This window comes from Phaseolus vulgaris, chromosome 11 (genome assembly GCF_051622355.1).
Source record: "Phaseolus vulgaris cultivar YP4 chromosome 11, ASM5162235v1, whole genome shotgun sequence".
NCBI classification, from domain to species: Eukaryota; Viridiplantae; Streptophyta; class Magnoliopsida; order Fabales; family Fabaceae; genus Phaseolus; species Phaseolus vulgaris.
Window position 1 is genome coordinate 4385142 of NC_143508.1, and position 26052 is coordinate 4411193.

A 26052-nucleotide genomic window follows, 5' to 3' on the forward strand; every position below is an offset into this window, starting at 1 on the left:
TAATTAAATCTAAAATAAATTATGATAAAACTAAATTATTATTAATAATAATAACTAAAATCACTACCAGAAAATCATTGAATGAAAACCAATTTTAGAGATAAAAAAATTAGTTGTTATATTGATTAAATTAGAGACAATTTTAGAGACTACAAAATTTTTTAATTTCTAAATTAATTTTTATTATTGTTAAGTAGTTTCAAAATTTGTATTTAATAAACTACCAAGGTTTTAATATACTACCAAGGTTTTAACTACCAATTATTTAAATTCTAAATTTGGTGACAAAAACTTTGGTGATTAATTAGATACCAATTTAGAAAGTATTTAACAATAATAAAAACTAATTTAGAAACCAAATTTTTTTTACTCTCTAAAATAGTCTTTAATTTAATTAATATAACAATTAATTTTTTTTATCTCTAAAATTTGTTTTTATTTAATAATTTTCTGAATAAGTAATAATATATATAACAAAAATAATATTTACTTTTCTTATTTTAAAAATGTTAAAATATTAATTTTCACTTTGTTTTTCTCTTATTTCTCTTTAATTAAATAACTTTAATTTTTCATTTAGTTAGTTCTCTCTTCTTCTTTTTTTCAACCAATCGCATGTACCGGGTGTCCCACACCACGTTAATATTTTTGTAGACACACTATCCTTCTTTATTTTTTATTTTTTTTCTTGAACTAGGACTCACGTGGAAAGAAATATATCATTTTATTGTAAAAAAAATAATTTAATATCGTCTAAATCTTCCAATTCAGAAATTTTAGTTTTATTGTTTTTGTTTATTTTTATTCTGTATGATTGATGTTGATATGTCAAAAATCACCAGATAAATACAATGTTACTTCATCATAATATTATATTTCAATACCGTGTATATAAACAAAGAAAATAAATTGATTTTTTTAAGGAAACAAAAAAAGTTAAAACGATAAGACCTAAAAGTACAAAAATATTAAAAAAAATCGAACTAAAATGAGTAAAATAATGTTATGGAGACTAAAAAAAGTAAAATATTTAACCAACTTTCTTTTAATAAAAAACAGTGTGTATTAAAGCATCACTATACAACAGTGTGATCTCAATTAAGTGGCAGAGCAAGACACCTGAAAAGAGTAAATTAAAGGAAGAAAAAAAAAACATATACTTAAGGAGGAACACCGAATAACAAGTTTCTACACTCAATTGATATAAATTACAATTACTCAAGTGATATAAATTACAATTGTTCTATATTACTAAAAATAGAAGAAGAAAATAATAAATTGATCTAAACTATAAGTGTTAAAAGTATAAGAAAAAATAGCAAATTGATCTAGACTATAAATGTTAAAAGTAGAAGAAAAAATAATGGAATGTTGACATTGTAAAATTTCCTTAAGAAATTGTAAATTGGTGTTTCTAGTATGAAGTTTTTATAATAACAATTTTCTTTTCCAAATAGAAAAGAAAGTGCTCTATCTCATCTCATTCATTCGGAGAAAACAAACAATAATATAAATCACTTTCAATACTATTATTTTAATATTTTTTATATTGTTTAATTGTAAACTTACTTTTTTATTTCTGTCTCTTACTACTCGAATCCTTTATGATCATACAATTTCATATCTAAAGTTTTGGATTCAACCAAAGTCCCCACTTTCTCTCTACCACCCTGAAACTTGACCCCCAAACTTCAGATCTTTTGGAACATAATTGTGGGATCATAATTAATATGTATATCTTGAAATTGAAGACCTTCACCAATTAATAACCATCCATATCTATAAAATTTGGAATCTTCAGCTTCCTTTTCAACCTTTACTTTTAATACAATGCACTTTATCAGAATACTCATTGCCGCCCCTAGTCAAAGTTTAAATGTGTATGACGGAATCACTTATGTCATATGTATAACACACACACATCAACTTCATTTTTTATGATCCAGATTGCAGGCTCTTTACCAACGTAGTGCTCAAATTCAACTCAATATCTTTAATTTCCAAATACCTGAGGAACAATCCAACATGAATGTATTTTTTTATTAATGTATGGTTCATAAATAACGACAACAACAGAGACACGAATAATGAATATTTTATTGTCAAGATGAAACCATCATCATTGCAAAGTGCTAACACACAACCACTAAAATTCAATGATCTCAACAGCTTCTCTACAGCTAAAAAAATTTAAGTCGATCAGCATAACTATTCGACACAAATGTTACATGTTACATGCGCACTCCAAAGTAGGAATTAATTGATCCACAATCTGGTCTCTGTCACCTTAATTCCCTTGAAAATGTTTACTTCCAATATAATTCTTGATTGTGTTACTCATGAAAGTTTCTGTTGAACTTCAAAACTGCAGTCTGCAACATAGGGTGAGTTAAGGATACCTTGTCTCTTGACTTCACCATCATGATCCAGCAGATCAATCCGCAGATTACACAACGAGTGTGAACATATCACAGATGCAATTTCCAAAATCTAATGGGAACAGCCCAGAGAAACGTTTGAAAGAGTAGGATGTGTACTGAATTGTTTTTGTTGATTAGATTCTAAGATTGGGTAGTTAGGTGTTGCAGCGGCAGCTAGAGCTGCATTGGCCTTGATGGCTAGAGCCCCCAAGTCCTGAAGAGAGAGTGGAACGCGAAATTGGGAAAGTGGGACAAGGAAGTATATGAGACCCAAGTGAAGGTCTTGATTTGGAGGCAGAGGAAGCATTGGTGATCCGACATACATGGTTTCTGAGCAGCAGATGTAGCAGTTTGGGTTCTGAGACAAGACATGCCATGCCTTAATTGGCTCCTGAAACTGCTCCAACCTTCCATCCATGTTCACTATGTTCACCGTGGATTGCCAACTCTGCTTTCCACCTTTCACTGAGTATTCAGTAGATGTGCAAATTCCCATAGGGTTGATGTTGGTTCTTGAGAGGGAGAAACTGAGAATGAAAGAATGAATGGAATAAAGAAATTGGTTGTGAATACTATAGTTGTTGGTGTGAGGTGGGGAGAGTTGGTGGTGGTATTTATAAGCAAAGAAGAGGAATAAAATATAAGTTCAATGAAGGAGACATAATTGTTCGTTAATTGAATTTAATAATATGAAAAGTAATGCATGAAAAGCACGAAACTGATAGGAAGGTTTTGAACGTGCTTCTTCGTTGCTTCCTTTCTAAGATGTGCAGTGCTTTTGTCCTCATAGGTTATGGTCCCGTTTTCCACATGGCGTCAAGAGAAACTAATCATGGCTTCCCACATCCATTTCGATTAGAGATGATTTATGTTTGAGATCCCATATCGATTAGAAATGAGAAAGTGTATGTGAACCTTACCTTATAAGCCGGTTTTATGGAGTTGAGTTAGGTTTAAAATTTATTTCGTAATATGGTATCAAAGTCAGGTTAAAGTCTATCCTAGCAAATGATTGTTAGACTTATCATATCACCCGCTATCGAATCATCTAGGAGATCCCACATCGACTAAAAGTAATATTTCATTGTATATATAAATCGATTTTATGAGGTTGAGGTAGACTTAAAGTCTACTTCGCATTATTTTTTATTGTTAAAAAGACAACGAAAACTGATTTTTTTTTTCTAGTTTTTCCCTACAGAGAAAAAGTTTAGGTTAAAAAAGTGTAGTACTTACGTGCGAAGGAGTATAAGTAATGTGATTAGCATAAAAGTAATGATATGGGTTGGAGGAGAGGAGATAAGAGGGAGAAAGATGAGTGAAGGGATGAGAGATGTGGAAAATGACATGAGAATATGGTCCCAGAAAATGAAAAGAAAAGCATGTCAAGTTTGAAGTCTTGGAGTGTGTGTGTGTATGTGAATGGAAGCATCAGTGTATTTTCTATGATGATGCCTATTTTGTTTCCACATTGTTCTTAACTTTGCATGCCCATGGAGCCTCTTTATCACAAATCATCTTTTTCCCATTACATGTTTCCACTTTCCACTGTTTGCATCATCACTCTTTTATTCTATATATGTATCATCTTCTTCAATAATTAATGAAAATTTTATGAACAATATAGTTTCATATCATTTTGAAAAATTAAGATTAAGAACTATTTATATATTACTTCTCTTCTCCTCTTAATTTGATCAAGTATTTTTTGAAAATAAAATCGTGATAAATTAATGAACTTCAAAACAAATAATATCTTAAATTAATCGTGAGAGTTTTTTTTAACCAAAGTTTTCCTATAATAATAATACACTTGAATAATTATTGATAATAACTTATTTCACACACCATACCATTTCTATATCAATCAGTAAATACAAACTTTAATCATTTAATAGACTAAACATCTATATACGATTTTTTTTTTGTTGAAAATTTAGTCGAAATTAATGTAATCGTATATGCAATTTTTTTATTGGAGAAAAAATTGTAAAAAAAAGTATTAGTGTAATTATTAGTTGTTGCAACAAATACAGAACCAGTTTTGTTAATATTAAAATAATCATTTATTTACGAAATAGATAAAATTTACTTTTTTTTAAAGTAAGCATGTTATATACAGGTAAAATAAACAGAAATGTAATTATTTAATCAAACAACACTTTTTTATAAAAAAAAAAAATATGTACAAACAAACCTACTAATAATTTAATGGTAAAAAATTATTTATCAAATTATTTTATTTTTGGAATTAATTAATTTAAATAAATATTCTCACAAAATATAATTTTAAAATTTAAAATATTAATTGTCATTCACAATTTATGAAAAGAATATTTAATTTTATACAGATAAATAGATTAATTAAATTTACACCTAAACTTAAGTAATAAACTATATATATATATATATTACAATTTTAATAATTATAAATTAAATAAATAATTTAGCTTGAAATTTTTTGGGTGTTACAAATAATCAACCAAAAAATAAGTTAAATAAAAAATCAATAAAGCAATTTAAGTTATAAATGATTCATTGATTTAATAAAATTATTTAAAATGTCAAGTTATTTACATTCATCATTTTTTACTGCTAAAAATTGTAAAAAAATAATTAAAACAAATAAAAACTTAAAAAAATAAAAAGGTCTATTAAAATTAATCAACTCATTTTATTTATATTTAAATTAATTGCTTGATTATGAAAAAACTTATATTAAATTTATTATTGTTATAATAGATTTTTTTTTTTTAAATAAAAGCTTTCATGTTAGGTATCACTATGCCACTTAAGATCTCAGTTAGGCTGACACCTCAAGTAACAACAATCATTTACCACATCACATGAAAAAAAATATTATTAAACAAAAAAAAAGAAAAAAAAAATACAAAAATACGGGGGACTAAACCAAAACCCATATGTTAACAAAAACGATACATATGTAGACTATACCTATTCATAAAGAATTCTAAGAACAGACAAGGTGGAAGCCTATTATACCAAAAAAAAGATTCTCTATGAAAAAATCCTAAATTAGCCAACTTATGAGTATTGTTATAATAGATTAGGATATATAAATAGGAATGATCATTCTATAATTATATCATTCTTAATTTATTTTTTTGTTTCATAAAAGATTCTTTGTCCATCTCCATTACCATCCTTTATTCTGTCAGAAACTCTAGCTGCAGACTGCAGTATAAAGACACTCATCTTCTGCTCTCTGTAGCAGTTTTAATTTTCCTACACATCAAGAAAAATAAAATAAAAAATTACGTTAGTGAAACTAATTTTTTTATATCAAAAAAATTTAAACCCAAAGTAAACTATATAAAATTCTCACTGTCAGTATAAGAAAATTTTACTTTTTCTGAGAATTTGAATTCAGAAAAGTGTGTTTCTATATACTTAATTTATCTTATTTTTTACGAAATAATTTTTCCCCCAGGAATTCTAAAATTATTTTTACGAATATTTTTTTTCAAATTTCCTGCAAAATTATTTTCGTGGTGGGCATATTTTACTGTATAACAAATACCGATCATATTATTTTTTAGTAAATGATTTGCACTACAAGTTAAAGTTTTTATAGTTCATAGAGTGAAATCGAACCAAAAGAAATCAGAAAATAAATCTTATCAACTTTGTTTCGAACTATTTTATGTCCTAAAACATATAAAATATCAAACCAGTAATAGAAAAATGAAATTTTTACATTAGTCTTTTCTATAATTTCCATTTTACATCTCTTTTAATAATAAAATATTATGTTTTTTAATAAAAATTAATATAAATAAAATTTTAAAAGTAAAATAATAATATATTCGATTGTATGATTGTGAATGCTAACTTTAACCTATCATACGTTGACACCTCTATACTAAACACGATCCTCTAACTCAATATATTAATATTGTAATTATATTTATTTTATTTTTTTAATTTAAAATATTATTATAAATAGCTGTGAAATGAATCTTTTTATGTCAAACAAGTTTTTCTCTAGAAAAATATTGAATACTCTTCCTAGAGAAAATTGAAAATGGTTTTAAAAAGAGGATTTGACTGCAAAAACATGTCACCCAAAAAAAGAAAAAGTCAACGACAATGATTCTTACTCGGTTTCAATATTTCAATAAAGCCTTCAAACTTTTCGCCCAATATAGAGACCATTCGTTGAAGAAACTTCTGATTCAGTATTTCTCTTACATCATCGCTTATTGTTTTGATATTATTTATTATTAGTAGTAGTATTAGTTAGTATCCATGTTTTTCTATTACAATAAATAAATTATTACAATTAAATTAAAATAAAATAAATTATTCTATATTTTTTTAAATAATTTTAATTATATTAATATATGAAAAATGATTCCCACACATCAATTAATTCATTTCAAATTTTTATTGATTTGTTTACTTTTCTTTAATTTAAACAAATTAATGTTATATTTTATTTCTTTTCTTTTTCTTCTCTCTCTTTAATCCAAAGAAAACATTACGTTTTGTTTTTTCTAAGCCTACAAAAGAAAAAGAAAATGCAAAAATTGAGAATCTAACAAGTAAAAAATAACTCAAAATGAAAAAAATTTAACAGCTTAAACTTTTCACACCATATTGACACAACTTACGTAGAAATTAATATGGAAATGGATTATGTAATTGATCATCGTTTTAATATATAATTTTTATTATTATTAAATAATTTATAAATTTTCCTTTCATTTATTTTTACTTTCCATCTATCCAAACTACTATATTTTTTTCTTTCCTTTTTCATTCTTTTCCCAAGCAACTATTTTACAATTTTTAAAAGAGTATTTTTCGGTGATTAAAAACTAAATAAAAGGGGAGTGTAAATAATAAAAGCACAACTTATTTAGTGCGATTCATTTCGGTCCAAAACAACACATATGCCCGACAACTCTCAAACTGGACCCCCTCTTTCCAAAAAACTGAAGGCTTTTGCTTCTTACAACCCGATAATTACTAATTATACTTCTATAATTTTTAAAATGACCACTCTAGTATTGTAATGGTGACTTTTGGATTATTTATTCTGTAAATCTTCTAAAACAAGTTTTTCAAAAAATTTGGAACAAGATTTCTAGAATAGATTTTCTAGAACTGAATTTAGAAAATACATTTTGGAAGAAGCTTTCCAAAAGATAAAGATATAAGATGCATTAGATTGAGTTTTTAAGATTTTTAGAACAAATTTTTTAAAATATATCAAATGTGTTTTGATACAGGTTTTATGGAACAAGATTTCTCAAATGGACTTTCGAGAAAGAAACTTTCCACCAAAGAAGAAGAAGAACATATAGTAGTGACAATGGTTATTGTGGTGTTGGCATGATGCAACCATGGATGGTATTTTAGTTTTTTATTATTATTATTAATATGAAGGTGCATGTAGTAATAGACATGTATGAAGAAAAGGCCGAAATGAATAAAGAGAAAAAAAAAACCTTTTTGGGTTATTGCATTATATACTTTTTAAAGATAAAAGATGTATTATATTTTATTTATTATCTTTAAGACAACCCTTCACGTCAAGACTGTCAACTCGTTTGTGGATTATATATTAATGTGTAATCTAATACCGGCCCGATAACGAGTAATACGATAAACTCAACAAATTCTTGCTAGGATAAATTTTAAATGATTCTAATACATCTTAAAAAGTGAATTTTTAAGTTTAACTCAACTTTACAAAACTGACTTCTAAAATAAAGTTTGCACGGGAACTAAACTTATATTCGAAAATGTTGATGTCTAAGAGTTTTAAGATGCTCTAGTACATCAACTACCGACTCGCACCACCATTTAGAACGGACACCAACTCATCAGAAAATTTATGGCGTTTGACCGCCACACGAATCTCGTTCTCGGTGACTATGAGGAGTTATGCAAGCTTCCTCCGGCCAAGGGCAAGAAGCCCGTCGACGGTGAGGACAGTGAGAACCGTTGCACTCTTGGTCTTGTCCTCCTCCACGGTGAGGAGGTCATCTCCATGACCGTCAAGAATCCACCGTTGTCAGAAGAATCTATCTTAACGAGAGTTTATTGAGTCTAACGTGTCACCTCTTGCTATCATATCATTTATAAATATATGATCTCACGTACTAGTTGTCTCGTAAGGAAGTAAGTTAAAATAAGTTGAGTTAATAGTATATAAGTGAATATAATTATTTAAAGTAACACCTTAAAATAGTATTTTTATTAAAATTACTTGTATTACATTATCATTCTCTCATGTTTCAATATAAAAAAACATTTACATTTTTCTCTTATAAGTATTTTTAAAATACTAATTTATTTAATCAATTAGTAAATTTTAATTAAAAAGCATAAATCAACTTACTTACTGTAGATGGAGAATTCACTTTACCTAACATAACTAATATTTATCCATATCTTTATTATTATTATTGCTATATAACATCATAACTTCATTTTGTTTCTATAGTATCATCATCTTTCGGCCTCTTACTTTGTAAAACTTGTCATAAAATTTATTGCAGAAACTGAGTGTTAATCTCTGAACTCAGAACGGGTTGAAATGTGAGAAGTGATGAGATAGTTGGAAGCACATTGAATTTGAGATTGACAGCATCTGAAGCAAAAGAAATTTAAAGTAGTGAAGCGAAGTTTACAAGCTTAAAAGTGATTAAAGTGAAAGATTGTGTTCCATGGCGTGATGATCAAGCCCTGGAGATGAAGGAGCCCACAATGCCTGCAATGAGAGCCGTTGGATCTCCCAACACAGCTGATATCACAACCTGCACAGCGAAACCAGCAATTTCACAGCACTTCTTCACCTTCCCTTTACTCCTCCTACTGTTGTGAGGAGTGTACAGTGTATTCCTCAGACTAGGAACGTTGCTATTCACATTCCTTCCTTTGCAGCGTCCAACATACACCTCGTGCCAATTCTCCACCAACATGTCCCTCACACACGCCACATGCAGATTGTAGTTCTTGCACTTTGACCTGTAACTCCAGCTACGCCCTTTTCTGCCACAACGGTGACAGCACGAACTAACTTTCCTGTACAAGTACAGCTTCACTTCACCGTCATCAAGGACCATTGGTAGCTTGGCACAGCAAGGGTGGAGGTCGAAGCCGCATGCTTTGCAGTGGTACACGAACCCACTCACGTCCTTCTCGCATGCGTTGCAGTAACGAGGTGTGTCACCTGGAGGTTTGGACATGAACTGGAAGGTGCATTTGGTGTAGAAAGGGTGGAAAAGAGTGGGGGAGGTTATCATGGCACAGTGCATGTGAAGGTCGAAGTCACAGATGGAGCATTTGTAACGCGACCCTATGCCTACTTCCTTGCACCCATCACATTTGAAGGGGAATTCCGAGTACTCAAATCTCAGCTTGTGTTGTGGGTGGCTGAAATGGGATATCTCACTGTACTTCATGCTTGGTTCTGTATGAAATATTGAAGCTTTGATGTGGTGAAAATGCTGGTGTAGCATGCGTTTTGAAAGGGTGATTGTATTTATATGTGGAGGGGGTGAGTGATGTGGATTTCTGTTGCATGAGGGGTAATCAAAGACATGTGAGAGATCTTAGATTTTGTTTGAGTTTTCGGTTCATTTTGGCTTATGGTAGAAGCTACTGAAAAGGAATTATGCCTCCTCGGAAGATGGTTGTGATGGTGTTAAATAGACACTTCATGAGAATCACCACGTCAACGGGAAGGAAAAGAGCTAGACATAAGGCATAGTGGTCCGTGCCCACCACAGAATATATACCACTTCTTATTTTCATTATTATCATGTATACTTTAGTTTAACTTGTTATAGCCTCTGCATAATTTTCAATCTGTACATAAATTTAACAACTGGTTTATTACTAATTTGTTATCATGTTATGTTATGCATGCAGATCATGTACAAAATAAAATCAGTGTGTTTTATAACTTCTCTAAAACATGAAGAAGGAAATGAAGATAAGATTGCAATCTAGGGACTTTTGATTGCATTACAGAATAAGAATTTTAGCATCTACCGAATTGGGTTTACTTGGAAATAGTTTAGTGTCTAAATGAGGTGGTACAGATAACTTCGGTATTCATTGAAGTTTGGCCAGTGTTTTCAAAGTACGCAAAGAATCAAAGGCTTTGTTTGGATATAGATAATTGGATTTGTTTAGGTGAAAGCTAAGGATGATTGAGAATCACACGCAGGCTTCTTCCGTGATTGAAGTTTTGAAACCAAAAAAAATGGAACAAGGGAATAAATGCCTCTTCATAATTATTAGTAGTTTCGAACCTTCTAATCTTTTGAGTCCACTCGGTTCTAGCTTGGAAAGAAATTATGCCTGATTTAAAGTATTATCCATTTGTGTCTTCACCAAGAATGCTAATGACCCATGATGCAATTTTGAGGAACTGATTCTCTGATACTTATTACTTTAATATCTATAGTACATGGCAAGTTGGACTGTGAGGGTATGGGGATTTTCTAAGCAAAGCATTATCATCACCAATTCATAAAGGCGTTTATTTGAAGCTGCACAGTGATTGAAACGTGTTACAATGTCATAGATGTATAGTGGTAGAGAAGAACTTATGCTACATACCCTTTCTCAATTCCATTGCTTCTAGGTTCTTGAGGAACAAATGCTAGAAGAATGAATCAACCCAGTTGAACAATAATGACGAAATACTACTTTGATCCTTTTTCTATCCTTTAATTTTTTGACCATTTTTCTTTTTGTTTCTTTTACCACGGAAACAAACATCTGGAATCTTTAGTTATTTGGTTGGTAACTTTCTCCCTTCAATTCTTCTACAGCAATGGTACTACTAGCATGATCTTCATCTAAAGTGAAAGCTTAATATGATTCTCTTTCTGGTCTCTGTTATTTGTGCTGATCTCTGATTTGTCCTTATCGACAAAAAAATTATTCCTTCCAACTTCCCTCTCTCAGCCTTTCAAACTAACCATCTTTGGCAGCTGATAAAAAACAAAATACAAAACACTTCATAATATTAGAAGAAAAAAATCCCAAGGCCTAAGCAATTTAAGATATAAGAATAGTGCTGTTTAGTGTTTTGCTTCAGTTGTTTGGTCAAAGCATCTGCTTTTGGTTACACATTCATGTTTAAGTAGGGAAATTTGATTCCCATTAGACCATAAGATATTCACAAACTGTTAGTAATTATTGATTTTTTTTTTGCTGGTGCTAAAGAAAGTCTTCCACTTGCCTCCAAAAACGACATAATCAACTTATATTTAGCTTAGTTTATTGATGTTTTTCTTATTCCAATCAATTTGTTACTTGCTGCATTGTCTGCCTCTAATGGATCTTCACAAGGTAGTAAGATATCTGTATAGTAGTTTAACTTTTTTTCCCCAAATGAAATAATGATAATAAAAACGATTTCTTTTTAGATATTATGGAAAACGATTTTCCAGAGCAGAGAAGTGGGAGAAGTGAATGGCGATTCAAGTCCTTAAACAGTTTTGCAAAACACCGAGACCCAAAGCATGGGCTCTGTTATTTTCTTCTTCTTGTTCAAATCATGATTCCCAGAGTTTTGTAACAAATGTGGTTACAATCCTTATCAATCACCGTTCCAAGTCACGTTGGAGCAATCTCCGTTCGGCGTGCCCCAACGGCATAGACCCCCTTGAGTTTTCCCAAATCACCCTCCACCTCAAGAACAAACCCCAACTCGCCCTTCGCTTCTTCCTATGGACCAAATCCAAATCCCTCTGCCACCACAACCTCGCCTCTTACTCCGCCATCATCCACCTCCTCGCGCGTGGGCGCCTCTCCTCAGACGCTTCCCACGTCATCCGAACGGCAATTCGCGATTCCGACCAAACCGACGACCAAAATTGTCGTTTTGCCTCGCCGCCTCTGAACCTTTTCGAAACCCTAGTCAAGACCTACCGAGATTTTGGCTCCGCTCCATTCGTGTTCGATTTGTTGATCAAGGCGTGTTTGGATTCCAGAAAGGTTGACCCTTCTGTTGAGATCGTTAGAATGCTGCTCTCTCGCGGGATTAGCCCTAAAGTTAGCACCTTGAATTCTTTGATTACTGGGGTTTGTAGAAGTCGAGGGGTGGATGAAGGGTATGCAATTTACCGCGAGTTCTTTCGGTTGGATGAGGAAAAAAGTGAAATTTCGAGAAGGGGTTGTAGTTTAAGGGTCACACCCAACGTCCATACTTATAATGAGTTGATGCTGTGCTGCTACCAAGATGGTTTGGTGGAAAGGATGGAGGAACTTTGGCATGAAATGAGGAGTAACTGTAAACCCAATGCTTATAGCTACAGTGTGTTGATGACTGCTTTTTGTGATGAAGGGAGGATGGGGTATGCAGAAAAGTTGTGGGAAGAAATGAGAAATGAGAAAATAGAGCCTGATGTTGTTAGTTATAATACTATTATTGGTGGGTTTTGCAAGATTGGAGATGTTGCTAGGGCTGAAGAGTTTTTCAGGGAAATGGCGTTGGCGAGTGTTGAGACCACTGCTTCAACTTATGAACATCTTGTGAAGGGATATTTCAGTGTTGGGGATGTTGATTCGGCTGTTCTGGTTTATGAGGATATGTCTAGGAGAGATTTAAGGCCTGATGCTTCAACCCTTGACATGATGGTTAGGTTGCTTTGTGATAAGGGTAGGGTTCAGGAAGCTCTGGAGTTTTTGAGGTGCGCAGTTAGTAAATATGACTTGATTCCAAGGGAAAAGAGTTATGAGGTCTTGATGAAGGGGTTGTGTTTTGAGGGAAGAATGGAAGAAGCGTTGAAGCTTCAGGCAGAGATGGTAGGAAAAGGTTTCCAACCGAAAGCTGAAATATATGGTGCTTTTGTTGATGGATACATTCGACAGGGGAACGAGGAAATGGCAAGAGCTTTGAGGAAAGAAATGCTCCAAAATGAGATGCAGAGCTAAATGAATAATAACTTTTGTGCTTTGCCTCATCCGGTGAAAATTATTTTCTTGTAAGGTTCTGAGGCCATCAATGAAAGAACTTGTTGGGGGGTGATGATGAACTATATCCTTATCTGTTTTTTTCCTCAGCCTACATTCTTAATGGCGGTTTTCTATCGATAATCTGTTTGACAATGATATAATAATTCTCGAACTTAATATAGATGGCACGCACCCAATTGAACATAAGTCTTGCACAATTTGTATGAAATTTTGTTCTTAGCGAATCGGATGCAGTTAACTCCATTTACTTGTGTGATACACACGGTTTTGGATGTCAAAAGCTGGATTTTTAAAGGGTACATCTCAGGGAATGACAATAAATCAATGTAGACACTGGCTTGATAGCTATTTATTGAAACTAGTATGCTCGTGTCAGTAACACTTCAATTTAATATGTTCAACTTTGAAGGTTGCTTTGGGTGTTTGTAAAAATGTAAAGGAAGAAGAAAGGCCATCTTTGTGATCTGGTGCCAGTTCAGGATCAAGCTGTACTTCGAAAATTTAACTATTTATTTTGTTTGTTGGTTCTGTGTATCACTGCAACTTCTCAACAAGACCACTAGAGGACTCAGTGGCAAATGTTGATGGTGAATTACCAAACGACAGAACTGAAGTGTGCCCTCTTTACATTTTAGTATTTACAATCATGTAACTGCTATGAGGTTGAGCATGACATTCATTGGACTCAAGATGTACTTTGCTCCAGTGTAAAGTTTAACATTTAGCTTCTCTACACTTTGAACTTCTCCAAACAGACTTTTGTAATTATAAATATACATCATTTGAAATCCTGCACCCTGGTATTTTACAGGCTATAACTGAGCGGGAAAATTACAAAACAAATAATGATTAATCTAATAATTTTACAGGGGAATTAAATGAGAATCACAAAGAGGGTAATAGCCAAAGGTTAAATAGAGAGGATGCCAAAGACAGAAACCATGACAAAAAGGCCATAATTGCTGATATCCTATACCTGCTACAGAGCTTTGGAGGGCAAAATGACCCATGAGTACTGAGCAGAAGATCCACAACACTAGCTGTTGAGCAAGCTGCTGCCAGTGTGAGGGTTGATAATACCTATAGCAAATGAACTGAAGTCACTAACAGATGGTTGCCATTATCTATCTACATCAACTGATACATAGCACCTGGATCAGAAACTACATACCCAATCTCCCACAACAATAATCAATAGAATTCCTGGTTGACGAATGGGGCATTTGAGAAGAACCGAATATCCATCTACTAGTGCTAATGAGAAACTCCATGGTATGACCAACCCCATAATTGTCACCAAATAGCTAGGACATGCATAGTAAACACAAAAATAAACCAGATAATTAACAGAACAATCAACAAATTCGATTGTACTAATGATGCCTGCTCAGCCCCTACCATTTAAGTGATGCAAATAACACAAGCAGAATTGTATAACAGATATAAGAGAACATTATCAATAAAAGATTTTAATGTGCTGACAACCTGAACTGCGACTTTGTAGTGTAAGTGGAGAGACAAGAGAAAAAAGTTATTCCAGTAAAACTTCACAAGATGTGCTTGGCAATCCATAATCCAAAGTAAGCTTTTGTTTTAGGATTTAATAGTCACAAACCTTCTATAAAAAACTAATAAAACGACTTTCTTGCTGATATTATGTGCTCTCTAGGAGAAAAGATTGTTATAATTTGATAAGAAATTTTAGACAAGTCCTATACTCTTGTGTCGTTTCTAACTAATTGGATCAACAAAGATCACTGTGATGCCAATTCATTATACCGACCAGTTCTTAACACTACGTGAACAGAGCTTTACCGCTAAGTTGATTAGATCATTCTATGGAATACAGGTTTTAGTAGCAAATTGTTCTTATTAAAGAATGTAAATAGAACAATGAAATGCAGCATCTTCTGTCCCATCACTCGGGGCAAAACAATAGTCAAAGGGTGGAGGAAATTAAAAGGTAAATAATTGAATCCTCTCAGCCAGTCTATAGAAATGACATCACTACAATTAAGCTACCTGATCTTAATGAGTTGAAATGTCTAATCCAAGAGGAACATTACTAAGGAATTAATCATCCGTAAAATATTCACCAATATCATCCTTGGCGTAAAATTAGTAACCTTTTGCTATTCTAGAGCTCAAACTCAGTGCTAGATTATCTCGAATAACACATATATGGAAGAAAATGATAGAGAAGCTAAAACACTGCAGAATGTCGGGGAGAAATCATTGTAGAAAATCAAGCCATAAAAAAGGAACATAATGACAAACATCAACTACCCTTTTAGATCAGAATAACAACAAAGCGGGGGTGCAAGTAAAAGGAAAAAGAGAAGGTACCAGAAAGCCGTGTAGCTGTAGAATTCAACCCCCAGAGACATGAAGAGAAGGGAAGCAGAGGAGAACATGGTCTGGCCAATTCTCAGACTGAAGCTAGCGCTGGTGCCCAAGGAGCCAGGTACTTCATCCATTTACTTAGTGCATGGGATGTACTAATACTGTATTAATTCTATTTATGGACTTTCCTCTTTCCTTGTGATGTTCTTCTGTCATATTTGTCCTTCAAGATCAAACCAAACTCATCTTGTGATCATTGTTTACTTCTTTCAGCTGAAACCTTCTAGTGGTACAAAAACATTATCTAAAGTAGATGAGATCTCACAACTCCCTAGCTTGTATGAAATCCTTGGCCCCTTATCTCCCCTTGTGTCAAGATTGAAACAAGCTAAGGAAGAAAAGAAAGAAAATCCAATATGTAATAAGCACATGGGTTGCACTTTATGACAATGAAGACCTCTCTTTTCCAAATAGAAACTTCACGATAGAATTCCGGCAAGTTTATGTTAGGTGCAAGTTTGGACTATGTGCATAGACTTTTTCTGTCTGCTGATTTAGCAATAATGTTGTTGCTTTAATTAAGATGATGGTGTTGACACATGGACTACTTCGTCATTCGGTGCCGCTAAGTATTTGAGGCTTCTTTGACAGGACTCTAATAAAGGGGTGAGTTCTAACTCTTCTGTCAATAGCAGAACGTTTTTGCCTTCTCCACTCTAGCCTCATCATGATGGAAAGAAGAGTAAAATATTTTTAAGATGAGATATATTCAAAAGGGTGATGAAAAGATGCGTTTTTTGCTTTAAGATTTGGTTCTTTTTTCCATTGGAAAATTTGGTTATATTATTTTTTTATGGTTTAGAACGGTCGTTAGTCTTTCTTAATAGGGACCAGACATGACAAGAGATGCATCTGTGTCCAAAATGAATTTATGAATGGAATGACTAGCGGCAGATTGTGTGGCAGTGCTTTCTAAAGAGGGAACTCAGATTCGCCAATTGTCAAACTAGTGTTGATCTCATTTTCATTGGAAAATGATGTTATCATTGGATGCAAGTGGGAGCGGAGTAACTAGAATGGTGGGACAAAAACCTATAAGGACTCTCAATTCTCTATGCTTTTGTGATCAACTCACTATCATTTAGTCTCAGCTTAGCTTCATAGCTTGTGAAGCTTTATTTCTTAGGTGATAAACAAAATGGTACAAGACTACTGCAACATCTCCATGTGGGCAAGGAAACTCGACTCTTGCAATGTCTCTTAGCTGCAACTATGAGCTACTTTCATTTTGGTTTGGTTTTCCTGTGTTGTTCTTTTTATGGATACAGGAACTACTACCGTGAAAACAAACCGTTTCTTCTCTCTCACATAACTTCAACCGTCAACTTTACTACCTACCCCTCCGGTCACATCGTTAATCTGTATGATGTAAAATTATTATTATTAATAATAATATTATTATATTAATAATAATAATAGTATGATTGAAAAATATAGTGAAAATACGGACAATAACGGAGTTTTATTTATTTTATCGAACAAAATGTAAACAAAAGGAAGAGAGAAAATAAATTTTAAAAAATAAAATATTCTTTAAATTTTTTATCCACTTTGAATTTTATTTACATTATGGTCATCAGTTGAAAACCGGAATTGAAGTGTACAAAATTGAATTCCCGTTCCTCCGTAGCTCATGGTAGAGTTACAAGCTATATTAGTGGAATTTAATATAAAAGAAATGTCAATTTTTTATCTTCGACGAAATTTAATAATTGAGATAAAATAAAAATAAATTTACGATAACTTTATATCTCAATTTCTTATTCATTAATTCCCAAATATTAAGAATAAAAATTCTTTTTTTTTCCTTCTCTTCTAAAAATCGAATAAAGATAGTTCCTACTTGAGTATATGAATAATGCCGAATATATGCCTACGAAATAGACCTAAACATTGAAAAGAAAAATCAAAAAAATAAAAATGAAACACTCCTATTTTCAAAAAAGTAGACTGATTATAGTTATTTCTTTTATTGTCTGACAAAAACAACAATAATCATTACATATAATTTTAACTATTTCTATCGCAAAAAAAGTAACTAAGAAGTTGTTAAATATTAACATTTAATTTTCTAGCTAGCTTTTGTTTTCTCAATTTAAACATCACTAATTTTAAAACGCAAAATTAATTGGTAAGAATAGTTACACACTTTTTCTTATAATTTATTACAAAAATATTTCTCTTTTATTTCTCACATGTATCTTCAACAATCCTATTCAAACTCTACCTCGTTAAGATTAAACCCAACTCTAGTTAATTTTGAAACATTATTCTTTGTAGAGTAGTAAAAGAAGATATTTAGCTTAAAGCCATCCTTCACCTGTCACATCTACAAATAATTTTTCATATCTGTAATCGATTATTGAAAATAGAAAATGTCTATTTTCTCACCAATAATCCAAACACAATTATATTCCAAATACAAAAAGGAAATGTAATTTCTCCATGATTGTACCGAGCCCTAGGACCCATCCTACTCCTCAAGATCCGCTGCAGCAAAAAAAAATGTCAACATTAACAGGGAAAAGGGCAGCCATGAGCTTAACATTTATATGTTCACTTGGAATTAAAATAAGCAAATACAAGTAAATTAATGCCATAAACTTATACAGCATTACAGGGGTAGAGATGGAAGACAGACAACTGGAATTTCTTTGTGTTGGGAAAAATGACAGCGGAAAAGGCCATAATTAAATAGAAATGTTCAGTTCAACACCATAAACGAATGATATTTCTACTAAAAGGTCACAATTAAAAGAAAGTGTAGAATAGTGAGTGTAACGATACACTAAAAAACAGGTATTGCAAGTGTGATACACCTCCTGAGCCAAAAAAATTATGTATTTTGATACTTAAGCAGTATTTTAACAGAAGTTAAACTCCAAAAAAATAAAGCATAAAAACACAAGACAGGAATAAAATTACCACCATTCAAACTACCAGTTCATGTTATGGCATATCCTTCCTTATCTATAGACCAAGAAAAATCCAATCACTTGCCACTTAAGCCAGCAACAGCTAATTTTAGAAGTCATACTACTTATTAAAGTAATGTTCAATGCTTACAAAGATATAAACCCAATAAGAAAAAGATGTCCTTCTTACTTATTGTAAACACTAAATGCAATATGTGGTTTCCAACACTATTAATTTTCTTAAAAAATGAAAAACAGAGCAATAAACAGTTAGGAGAGATTAAACCGTTCATCCTATTATCCAACGATCTTTCAATAAACCGATACTAATTTTATCATTTGAATCTCCCTTTTCATTTCAGTTGGATCACAATACACATATCACTCAGGCACGCGTGACAAAACTATATGTCTAAAAAAAATATAGTCACACGTCAATCAAAATTTACAGCCTCCAGACTAAAATATAAGTTTCTTGATTTCATATAAATAGACCTATAGTTCCTTAACTACATTTAATAAAATTTATTGGAGTAGACGAACTAATTTAAGAATATTCTTGGAATAATTATATTAAATTAACTCATAATTCAATTCAACAAACTTGATATCTTTTGGCTGGGAGTCCAGATGTCACCAAAACCACCTATAAAAGGTTTGCACAAAGGGAGTGATGCAAGTGTGCAATTGACATGAGTAATAAGTTTTGTGCTCTATCAAAGAATGCAACAATTACTAAAAAATAGCACAATTTCAAGATGCAAATACCCCAACAACAAAAAACTTGTTTGCTATATTCATTATTTTGATCCAAATTACTGCAGCTAATGTTATAAATTTCTGGGTTTGGTTATAGAACAGTTCCCTACCCAACACGAAGCATATATCGCCCGCTTGCATTATGAAATAACCCAGTATGCTTGGGTTTTCAATGTCAAGGGACAAAGACAATAAATTGAAAAGATTAGCAAATTCCCCTATTCATATATTAATTTAGCATTTTTAATAAAGTTCCCATAACTTTTCACTACAACAGATATACAGTTCACAAAATATGATAGTGAGTTGCAGAAACTGTTGATGTAAATTGAAAGCAAACGATGAATGTACCAGGCGAGGAAGCGTGAGAAGCTAAAGCTGGAGCTTGAGTTCTTCTTTCTCGGCAGTAAGAAAGTGAAGAACGTAAGGGGTGACTCGAATAACAACAACCCATGCCCCGAACATGGTAACGTGAGATTTCAGCTGCTTCAGTGCTGCAGCTTTGTCAGGCTTCCGCATGAACATCCCTGGAAACATGATGCCTTCCCCGATCAGATCAGGCTTAAACCCTAACTCTCAGTCTTCTCTCCTCTTCTGATTAGGGTTTCTCTATTGCGATCTCTCTCTTCAAGATTTTTTTGCTTTTGCAAACCAACACCACTATGGGCCATAACGATAATGGGTATACACTGCCCAATGAAGGGCCCATTGGGCCATTCGACCCTTTCTTTATCCACGTCCACCTCAATGGAGCAAACCTAGATTTCAAGCTACGATCCTTTAATACAAAATACATACATAAATGGTATTTTAATTTGTACAAGATAAATTTTAAAGTATACAACTATTTTTAAAAATTAGGAAAAACAAATTTTAAATTATAGGAAATAAAAAACAATTTTCAAAATTTAGAACCAAACAAGATTTGAGTTCAATTTGACACAATAAAAGATATTTAATGATGGTACTAACATGTTATACTCAAATCTCCGTAGTAGAAACTGAGATACTCTCTATTAACCAGGTTTTAAAATGTTCATAACGTTATTAAATAATAATTAGAAACTAAAATAAAATTATTAAATTCATAAAAGATCATTAAATTTGATAAACTAAATATATATTTATCTTAAATTTCATAAACTAAAATTATAATTAATTTTATTCACACTCTTATCAAAATATCTTCTTTCAATAATTTTATATTTAACTTTTTATATTCCATCATAGTATCCATGACTTTTTTCTTTTAAATTATTGAAAATTTAATTCCCATGATTTTACTAATTTTATAGTTAAAATAAAACACATTGAAAATATTTTAAATCATTAGCAAATACTTTTTATTAATTAATATTTATGAAAAACTTAAAGTGTTACAGTTTTTACAATATGTATATATTGATATAATATTTGAAAATAACTTTTTTCTCAATGAAATTAAATTATAAAAATAATAGTTGTGCATATTTAAAGGTAAAATAAATAATAAATGGTAGAGACTACATGTATATTTTATTTTTCTTCAGCTATAGACTATCAAATTTGGTCTACTTATGTAATATAACTATAGGCCTTTTTACAATTGGGTCTAGATTATTGAATGGATAAATTTTAAGAAAATGATGTAATTGGGTAAGTAGTGCTGCAAGTCTTAGTTTGATAAATTTACTAATGTCTCTTCTAAAGTCATGTATATTTGAAATATTTTTTTTAATATTTTGATAAAATGGTGTTATCAAGCACGTTTTTCAATTTCTTTGTGCTTTTTTTTAAAAAAAAAAGTTTAACTATTTGAATTTTTTTAATTCTGTCGAAGTCTTATTTGGTAACATGTTTTAAAAAAATATATTTTCTTTTTGTGAAGTCGTGCTTGTTAGCACCATTTTTTTTTCATTTTTCTAATAGAGTTTCTTAAAACTTTTTTATTTTCTTATTGTTTATTTGATTTTGTATGTTTTAAATTTTTTTAAATTTAGATAATGTAATTAATTTTTTATTTATATGTTAATTGAGTGTATTTTGGATTATTTGAAATATTAATATAGTAAAATATATTTAAATTAAATTTTTTAAATAGTTAAAAATTTGGTTAATTTAATTAATTAATGAAATTAATTATGTTAATGGAAAGTAATTTTGAAAACTTAAAGCAGTGTCAGTAAAATATATTTTATTATTGAAATAAGATTAATTGAAATGAAAAAAAAATATTAATAGGAAAAAATATTTACCTAAATGTCACAACTTGAATTTCTAAATTGTTTTCTTGACGTTCTACGTGTTTCATGTTTGGTAGATCAGTGAGATGAAGGTGGAAATAGTGCTTCATATTCATTGTGATAATCTTTCTTTTCATTGTCTTCACTTCCATTATCAAATGTTTACAAAGACATGACTCATCCATAACAATTCAAGGATGATATTTAATTTATCTAACTATATTAATTAAGGTTATTAAGGTTATGAAATGAAACAACTAATTATTCAAATTAAATTATCACTTATGAGATTAGAGTTTTGAATGATAATTTAATGGATAAATTAAATACCAAAATAAAACTAGACTCAAACATTTGATGGAGGTAAGATGTATGGACATATGACAACTAACTTAACAAAATGCAAGTCTTTCAAAGAGAGCACAATCTTTACTAAATTTTGCTATTGTTAAAATAAACTAAGAACAAATTCTTAGTTTATTGAAACATGGATGAAGACAAAGTGTGTATTGCGAACAAGACATAAGTACCTTGAGAATATCATAGTCATACTAAAAAAAATTAACATAAATCGATTATGTGTCATGTTTAACGCTGTAATAGATAATGATAACGACTCATAACTTAACTGACAACCAATGTTATACACAGTTCAATTAAATGATTGGTGGTTGATTGTGGGCCATTTCAAGCTCTTTGAATGTTTTATCCTCATGTAATTATCCGTTGTTCCATTTTTCACATACAATTACTAACATACTGACCCAATTTATAATCTACAAATGCTTACTAAGTTTAATTTTATCAAGTCCAAAATAAAGATTATTGGTCAACATATTCATTCATGACCTTCACATGCACCATCAACAGTCGGAAACACCGATCATTACTCATATCTATAATAAAATGATAAAATGGATCAACTAAATCAAAATAATCCAAAAAATATTCTCATTGTTTTATTTCGCTTTTGATATTTGAATGATAATATATATATATATATATATATATATATATATATATATATTTAGTAACATTATTCTAAATTTTTAAAAATTGCATTCAATTAACATAATTTAATTAATTAAATTATCCAAAGATTTATAATTTGTGCAAAAAACCTATAACTATATATTTTAATTTTAATTTAAAATTGAAATTCATTTTTCTTCAAAATATTAAATAATAAATTATATATAATTAATTGATTTAAATAATGTTTGAAGTTGTGATAAATTTAAATATATTTAATTAAGTCTTTATTAAATATGTTTAATCTTCTTAATCTTTTAAATACTTATAAATAGTATATTTTCCAATTGAGTTATGTTGACTTTTTATGTTAAATGATTGAGGTGTATGGGATTGCTTTATTACCTTACTTAGTTGTCTTTACATTTTAGTTACTTTTATTGTTTGATTACCATGAAAAAGGAAATTAAACTTTGAGAGTTTAAAATTTGATGAATCACATATGAGATTAGTGATGAATCCATTAAGAAGTGGGGAGAATAGGATGGAAGAGTGGGGAGAAGCACAGGGGAAAAAAAGCCTTGGTCTGAACTTGACCAAAGTCCACGTGTCTGAACGGAGGCATAGTGGTAAGTGAGTGAGTGGGGGAAAAAGGGAAAATGAAAGATGATAATATTAAAAAAAGGATAAAAAAGAGAAACACACAACCACAGTCAACGCTTTGTATCTGCTGTTTGCATTAAACCCAATTGCACAGTTTTCTCTTTCACTCAATTTTCCACAACTAAAACCCTACTCTTCTACTGCTATTCTTCTTCTTCTTTCTTCTTCTTCCCATTCTCATCACCATCATGACTCCTTCTCAGCCACCCCATTGGGCCCCATCTTCATCTCCATCTCCAACCCCAACACCAATATTCAACAAATCATTCTTGCCACCACCATCCAACTCGCCGGCGGTTGACTTCAGCCCTCCCTTGATAGCAATGGTCGTAGTCGTCGCCGCCGCCTTTCTCGTCGTAACCTACTCCCGCCTCATCGCGCGCCACCTCAGGCCGCCACTTCACCGCCTTCTCCACCGCTTCCGGCGGCGGAGATTCCCTCCGTCTTCCGTCGGCGACCTCGAGTCCCTACCCTACGAGTCTCCCTTTGACGGCTCGCGCGTCTTCTCTCCCTATGGCTTAGACGAAACGGTGATTAAAACGATACCGTTTTCGCTTTACACCGCCAAATACGACGCGCGTTTCGAAGAGTCTCGCAACGACTGCGCCGTTTGCTTGCTGGAATTCGAAGACGAAGACTACGTGAGGACGCTTCCCGTTTGTTCACACACGTTCCACGTGGACTGCATCGATGCGTGGCTTCGATCGCACGCTAACTGCCCTCTCTGCCGCGCTGGAGTCCTCTGCGCCGATTCGCCTTTCACCCCGATGATGGCCGCAAGAATCCGACCAAGCCTCGACGACGACACAATTCTCCACCGCATTAGCTTAGACCCTCTCCTCGACCCCCCACTTCCTCTGGCAATATCCGCCGTGCCGGAGATAACGCCCTGCATCGACGAGCAATCTCCGAGGAGGAACCAGAACCAGAGCCACGCGAACGTTAACTCGGAGGATTGTTTTAGGGATTTTCTGCTGAAGAGGTCTTATTCGTTTGGGTTTGAACGGAGTGTCGCGTCGGAGAGGATGGTGATGGAAGCCGCCACTGCGTCGCCGTGGCGGTACCGAAGAGGGAGTAACAGTTTCTGGAGCAAGAGGCCGTCGCCGTTTGGGTCTCTGGGGAAACCGAGGGTGTTTTCATTTCGGTATTATAGAGGGATGAAATCACCGTTCTTCCGGCGGAGGGGATTCTTCCCGCTGTCGGAGTCCAGCGTGAGGTACGGCGGCGGCGGGAGCTCATCGCGGCGGAGCAAGTCGATTGCCAGCCCAATGTTTCTGCGGTCGTCGGGGCTGGCAGCGGCGGCGTTCTCGTCGAGCCGGCTGAGGTGCGGGGATCCCGAGGCGCTGCTATCGCCGGAGAGATTTAACCGGAGGTGATGCAAGGAAGGTAAAAAGCAAATGTTGGAAATTTGTTTCGGAAATGGAAATGGGCAGCAAGAGAACACGTGGCGGCGCGTGATTGTTAGATGGGTGTGGGAGCATGATCGGAGATGGGTGGAGAGTGGCGGTGTGGGTCAGGTCAAGAGGAATTAAATGGAGGTGGTCGCATGCGGTTTAATTTAATGAGACGGTCTGGCAATTTGTAGAGAGTTATTAATGGATGGTAGAAGAGCATTTAATTGGAGAGAGAGAACTAAGACATTTCATACTCATAAGGGAGAAAAGAAGTAAGAAGAGTGTTTCTCTCTCTCTTTCTCTTTCTCTCTGTGTATAAAAATATATGTATTATTCTCTGTGCCTATGCTCAGACTGTGGTGGGGGGAGAGGGTTTTAAAGAGGAAGCTCATAAATGAGAGAGGAATGGATAGAGGCTATTGGCATTGGCTCAAGAACTAGTTTCTTTATGCCACCGACTGAAGGCCCCCATGTGAATGCACTGAAGATGCAAAACACACATTAATATTGGTTATAGTGTCACCTAGCTCACTCTCTATAGCTTTATGCCCACAGACGCAAGGCATTAATTGTGGCATTGGGTATGCTGACAAGCAACATTGCTTCATTCGTTTTAGTGCGTGACTCTGCTGTGAATTCTTTCATCGTCAGATAATTAATGCCATTTACAACATTTTGAATTTCGAATCTTTTCTGATCAATGCACTTTCAACTTGTTTTTTATTTCTTCAACTCATGGGGGATTGCCCAACTTAAACAAACTCACCTTTTTTCCTCAAATAAATACACTCTTGCTATCTTGCTGTAAATACAATTTTACTTGCCTCTTACTGGTTTAAACACCTCCTAATCTGTATAGTTAAGGAGTTGTGGATGATGACATACAAAGTCTACATTGCAAATTGAAAAATTAAGTGTATTCTGATATTTGCTGGAACGTTCTCTGTCTACCTCAATTTCTATCCAATTCCTTTCAATGGTAATGTTTGTGAATCTGCCCATGAGGGTTTTCTCAAAGTGTGATCTCCATGAATCCATTGTTTTCTTCTTTTGACAGAACAGATATAAAAACATAGACTATAGTAGCATTCTTTTTGGTGTCTTTTCCTTTGACCCATAATTAGCAACTCTTTTTAACTTGTGGAGCTATCATATGCACAGACAACGCAGTTACTCTGAATTTCACAATGTGTCTTGAAGCCCAAACCAATTCTCCAGAGTTGTAACTGTACGATCCAGCCCAGTAGATTTCATGTTGGTCCAAAGTGCATAACGAAATATAGAATTCATCTGAGACATGCATTCAGACCAAGTTAAGAGGTTATATTATCAAAAT

General features: G+C 32.7%; 6 protein-coding genes across 6 annotated transcripts; 2 read left to right on the forward strand and 4 right to left on the reverse strand.

Annotated features, from left to right (window-relative positions):
• Positions 1-2077: 2077 nt before the first annotated feature.
• Positions 2078-3022, reverse strand: LOC137822544 (uncharacterized). The gene has a single exon (XM_068627447.2). The coding sequence runs from the start codon at positions 2914-2916 to the stop codon at positions 2491-2493; it is 426 nt and encodes a 141-aa protein (XP_068483548.1). The 5' UTR covers positions 2917-3022; the 3' UTR covers positions 2078-2490.
• Positions 3023-8960: 5938 nt separating this feature from the next.
• Positions 8961-9913, reverse strand: LOC137820940 (Cysteine/Histidine-rich C1 domain family protein). The gene has a single exon (XM_068625289.2). The coding sequence runs from the start codon at positions 9911-9913 to the stop codon at positions 9131-9133; it is 783 nt and encodes a 260-aa protein (XP_068481390.1). The 3' UTR covers positions 8961-9130.
• LOC137820955 (CASP-like protein 5C1) lies at positions 8961-16009 on the reverse strand. Its single transcript, XM_068625314.2, has 3 exons — positions 15735-16009; positions 14560-14692; positions 8961-14468 (listed from the first exon to the last, which is right to left on the reverse strand). The coding sequence occupies exons 1-3, from the start codon at positions 15863-15865 to the stop codon at positions 14274-14276; spliced, it is 459 nt and encodes a 152-aa protein (XP_068481415.1). The 5' UTR covers positions 15866-16009; the 3' UTR covers positions 8961-14273.
• LOC137820947 (Tetratricopeptide repeat (TPR)-like superfamily protein) lies at positions 11883-13450 on the forward strand. The gene has a single exon (XM_068625302.1). It carries the CDS (start codon positions 11883-11885, stop codon positions 13344-13346), a length of 1464 nt encoding a protein of 487 aa, XP_068481403.1. The 3' UTR covers positions 13347-13450.
• Positions 16010-18064: 2055 nt separating the features above from the next.
• TOM6 (translocase of the outer mitochondrial membrane 6) lies at positions 18065-20023 on the reverse strand. Its single transcript, XM_068632991.2, has 2 exons — positions 19817-20023; positions 18065-18281 (listed from the first exon to the last, which is right to left on the reverse strand). The coding sequence occupies exon 1, from the start codon at positions 20000-20002 to the stop codon at positions 19838-19840; it is 165 nt and encodes a 54-aa protein (XP_068489092.1). The 5' UTR covers positions 20003-20023; the 3' UTR covers positions 18065-18281; positions 19817-19837.
• A 3147-nt stretch (positions 20024-23170) lies between these two features.
• On the forward strand, positions 23171-25448 carry LOC137827682 (RING/U-box superfamily protein). Its single transcript, XM_068633939.2, has one exon. The coding sequence runs from the start codon at positions 23511-23513 to the stop codon at positions 24696-24698; it is 1188 nt and encodes a 395-aa protein (XP_068490040.1). The 5' UTR covers positions 23171-23510; the 3' UTR covers positions 24699-25448.
• Positions 25449-26052: the final 604 nt, after the last annotated feature.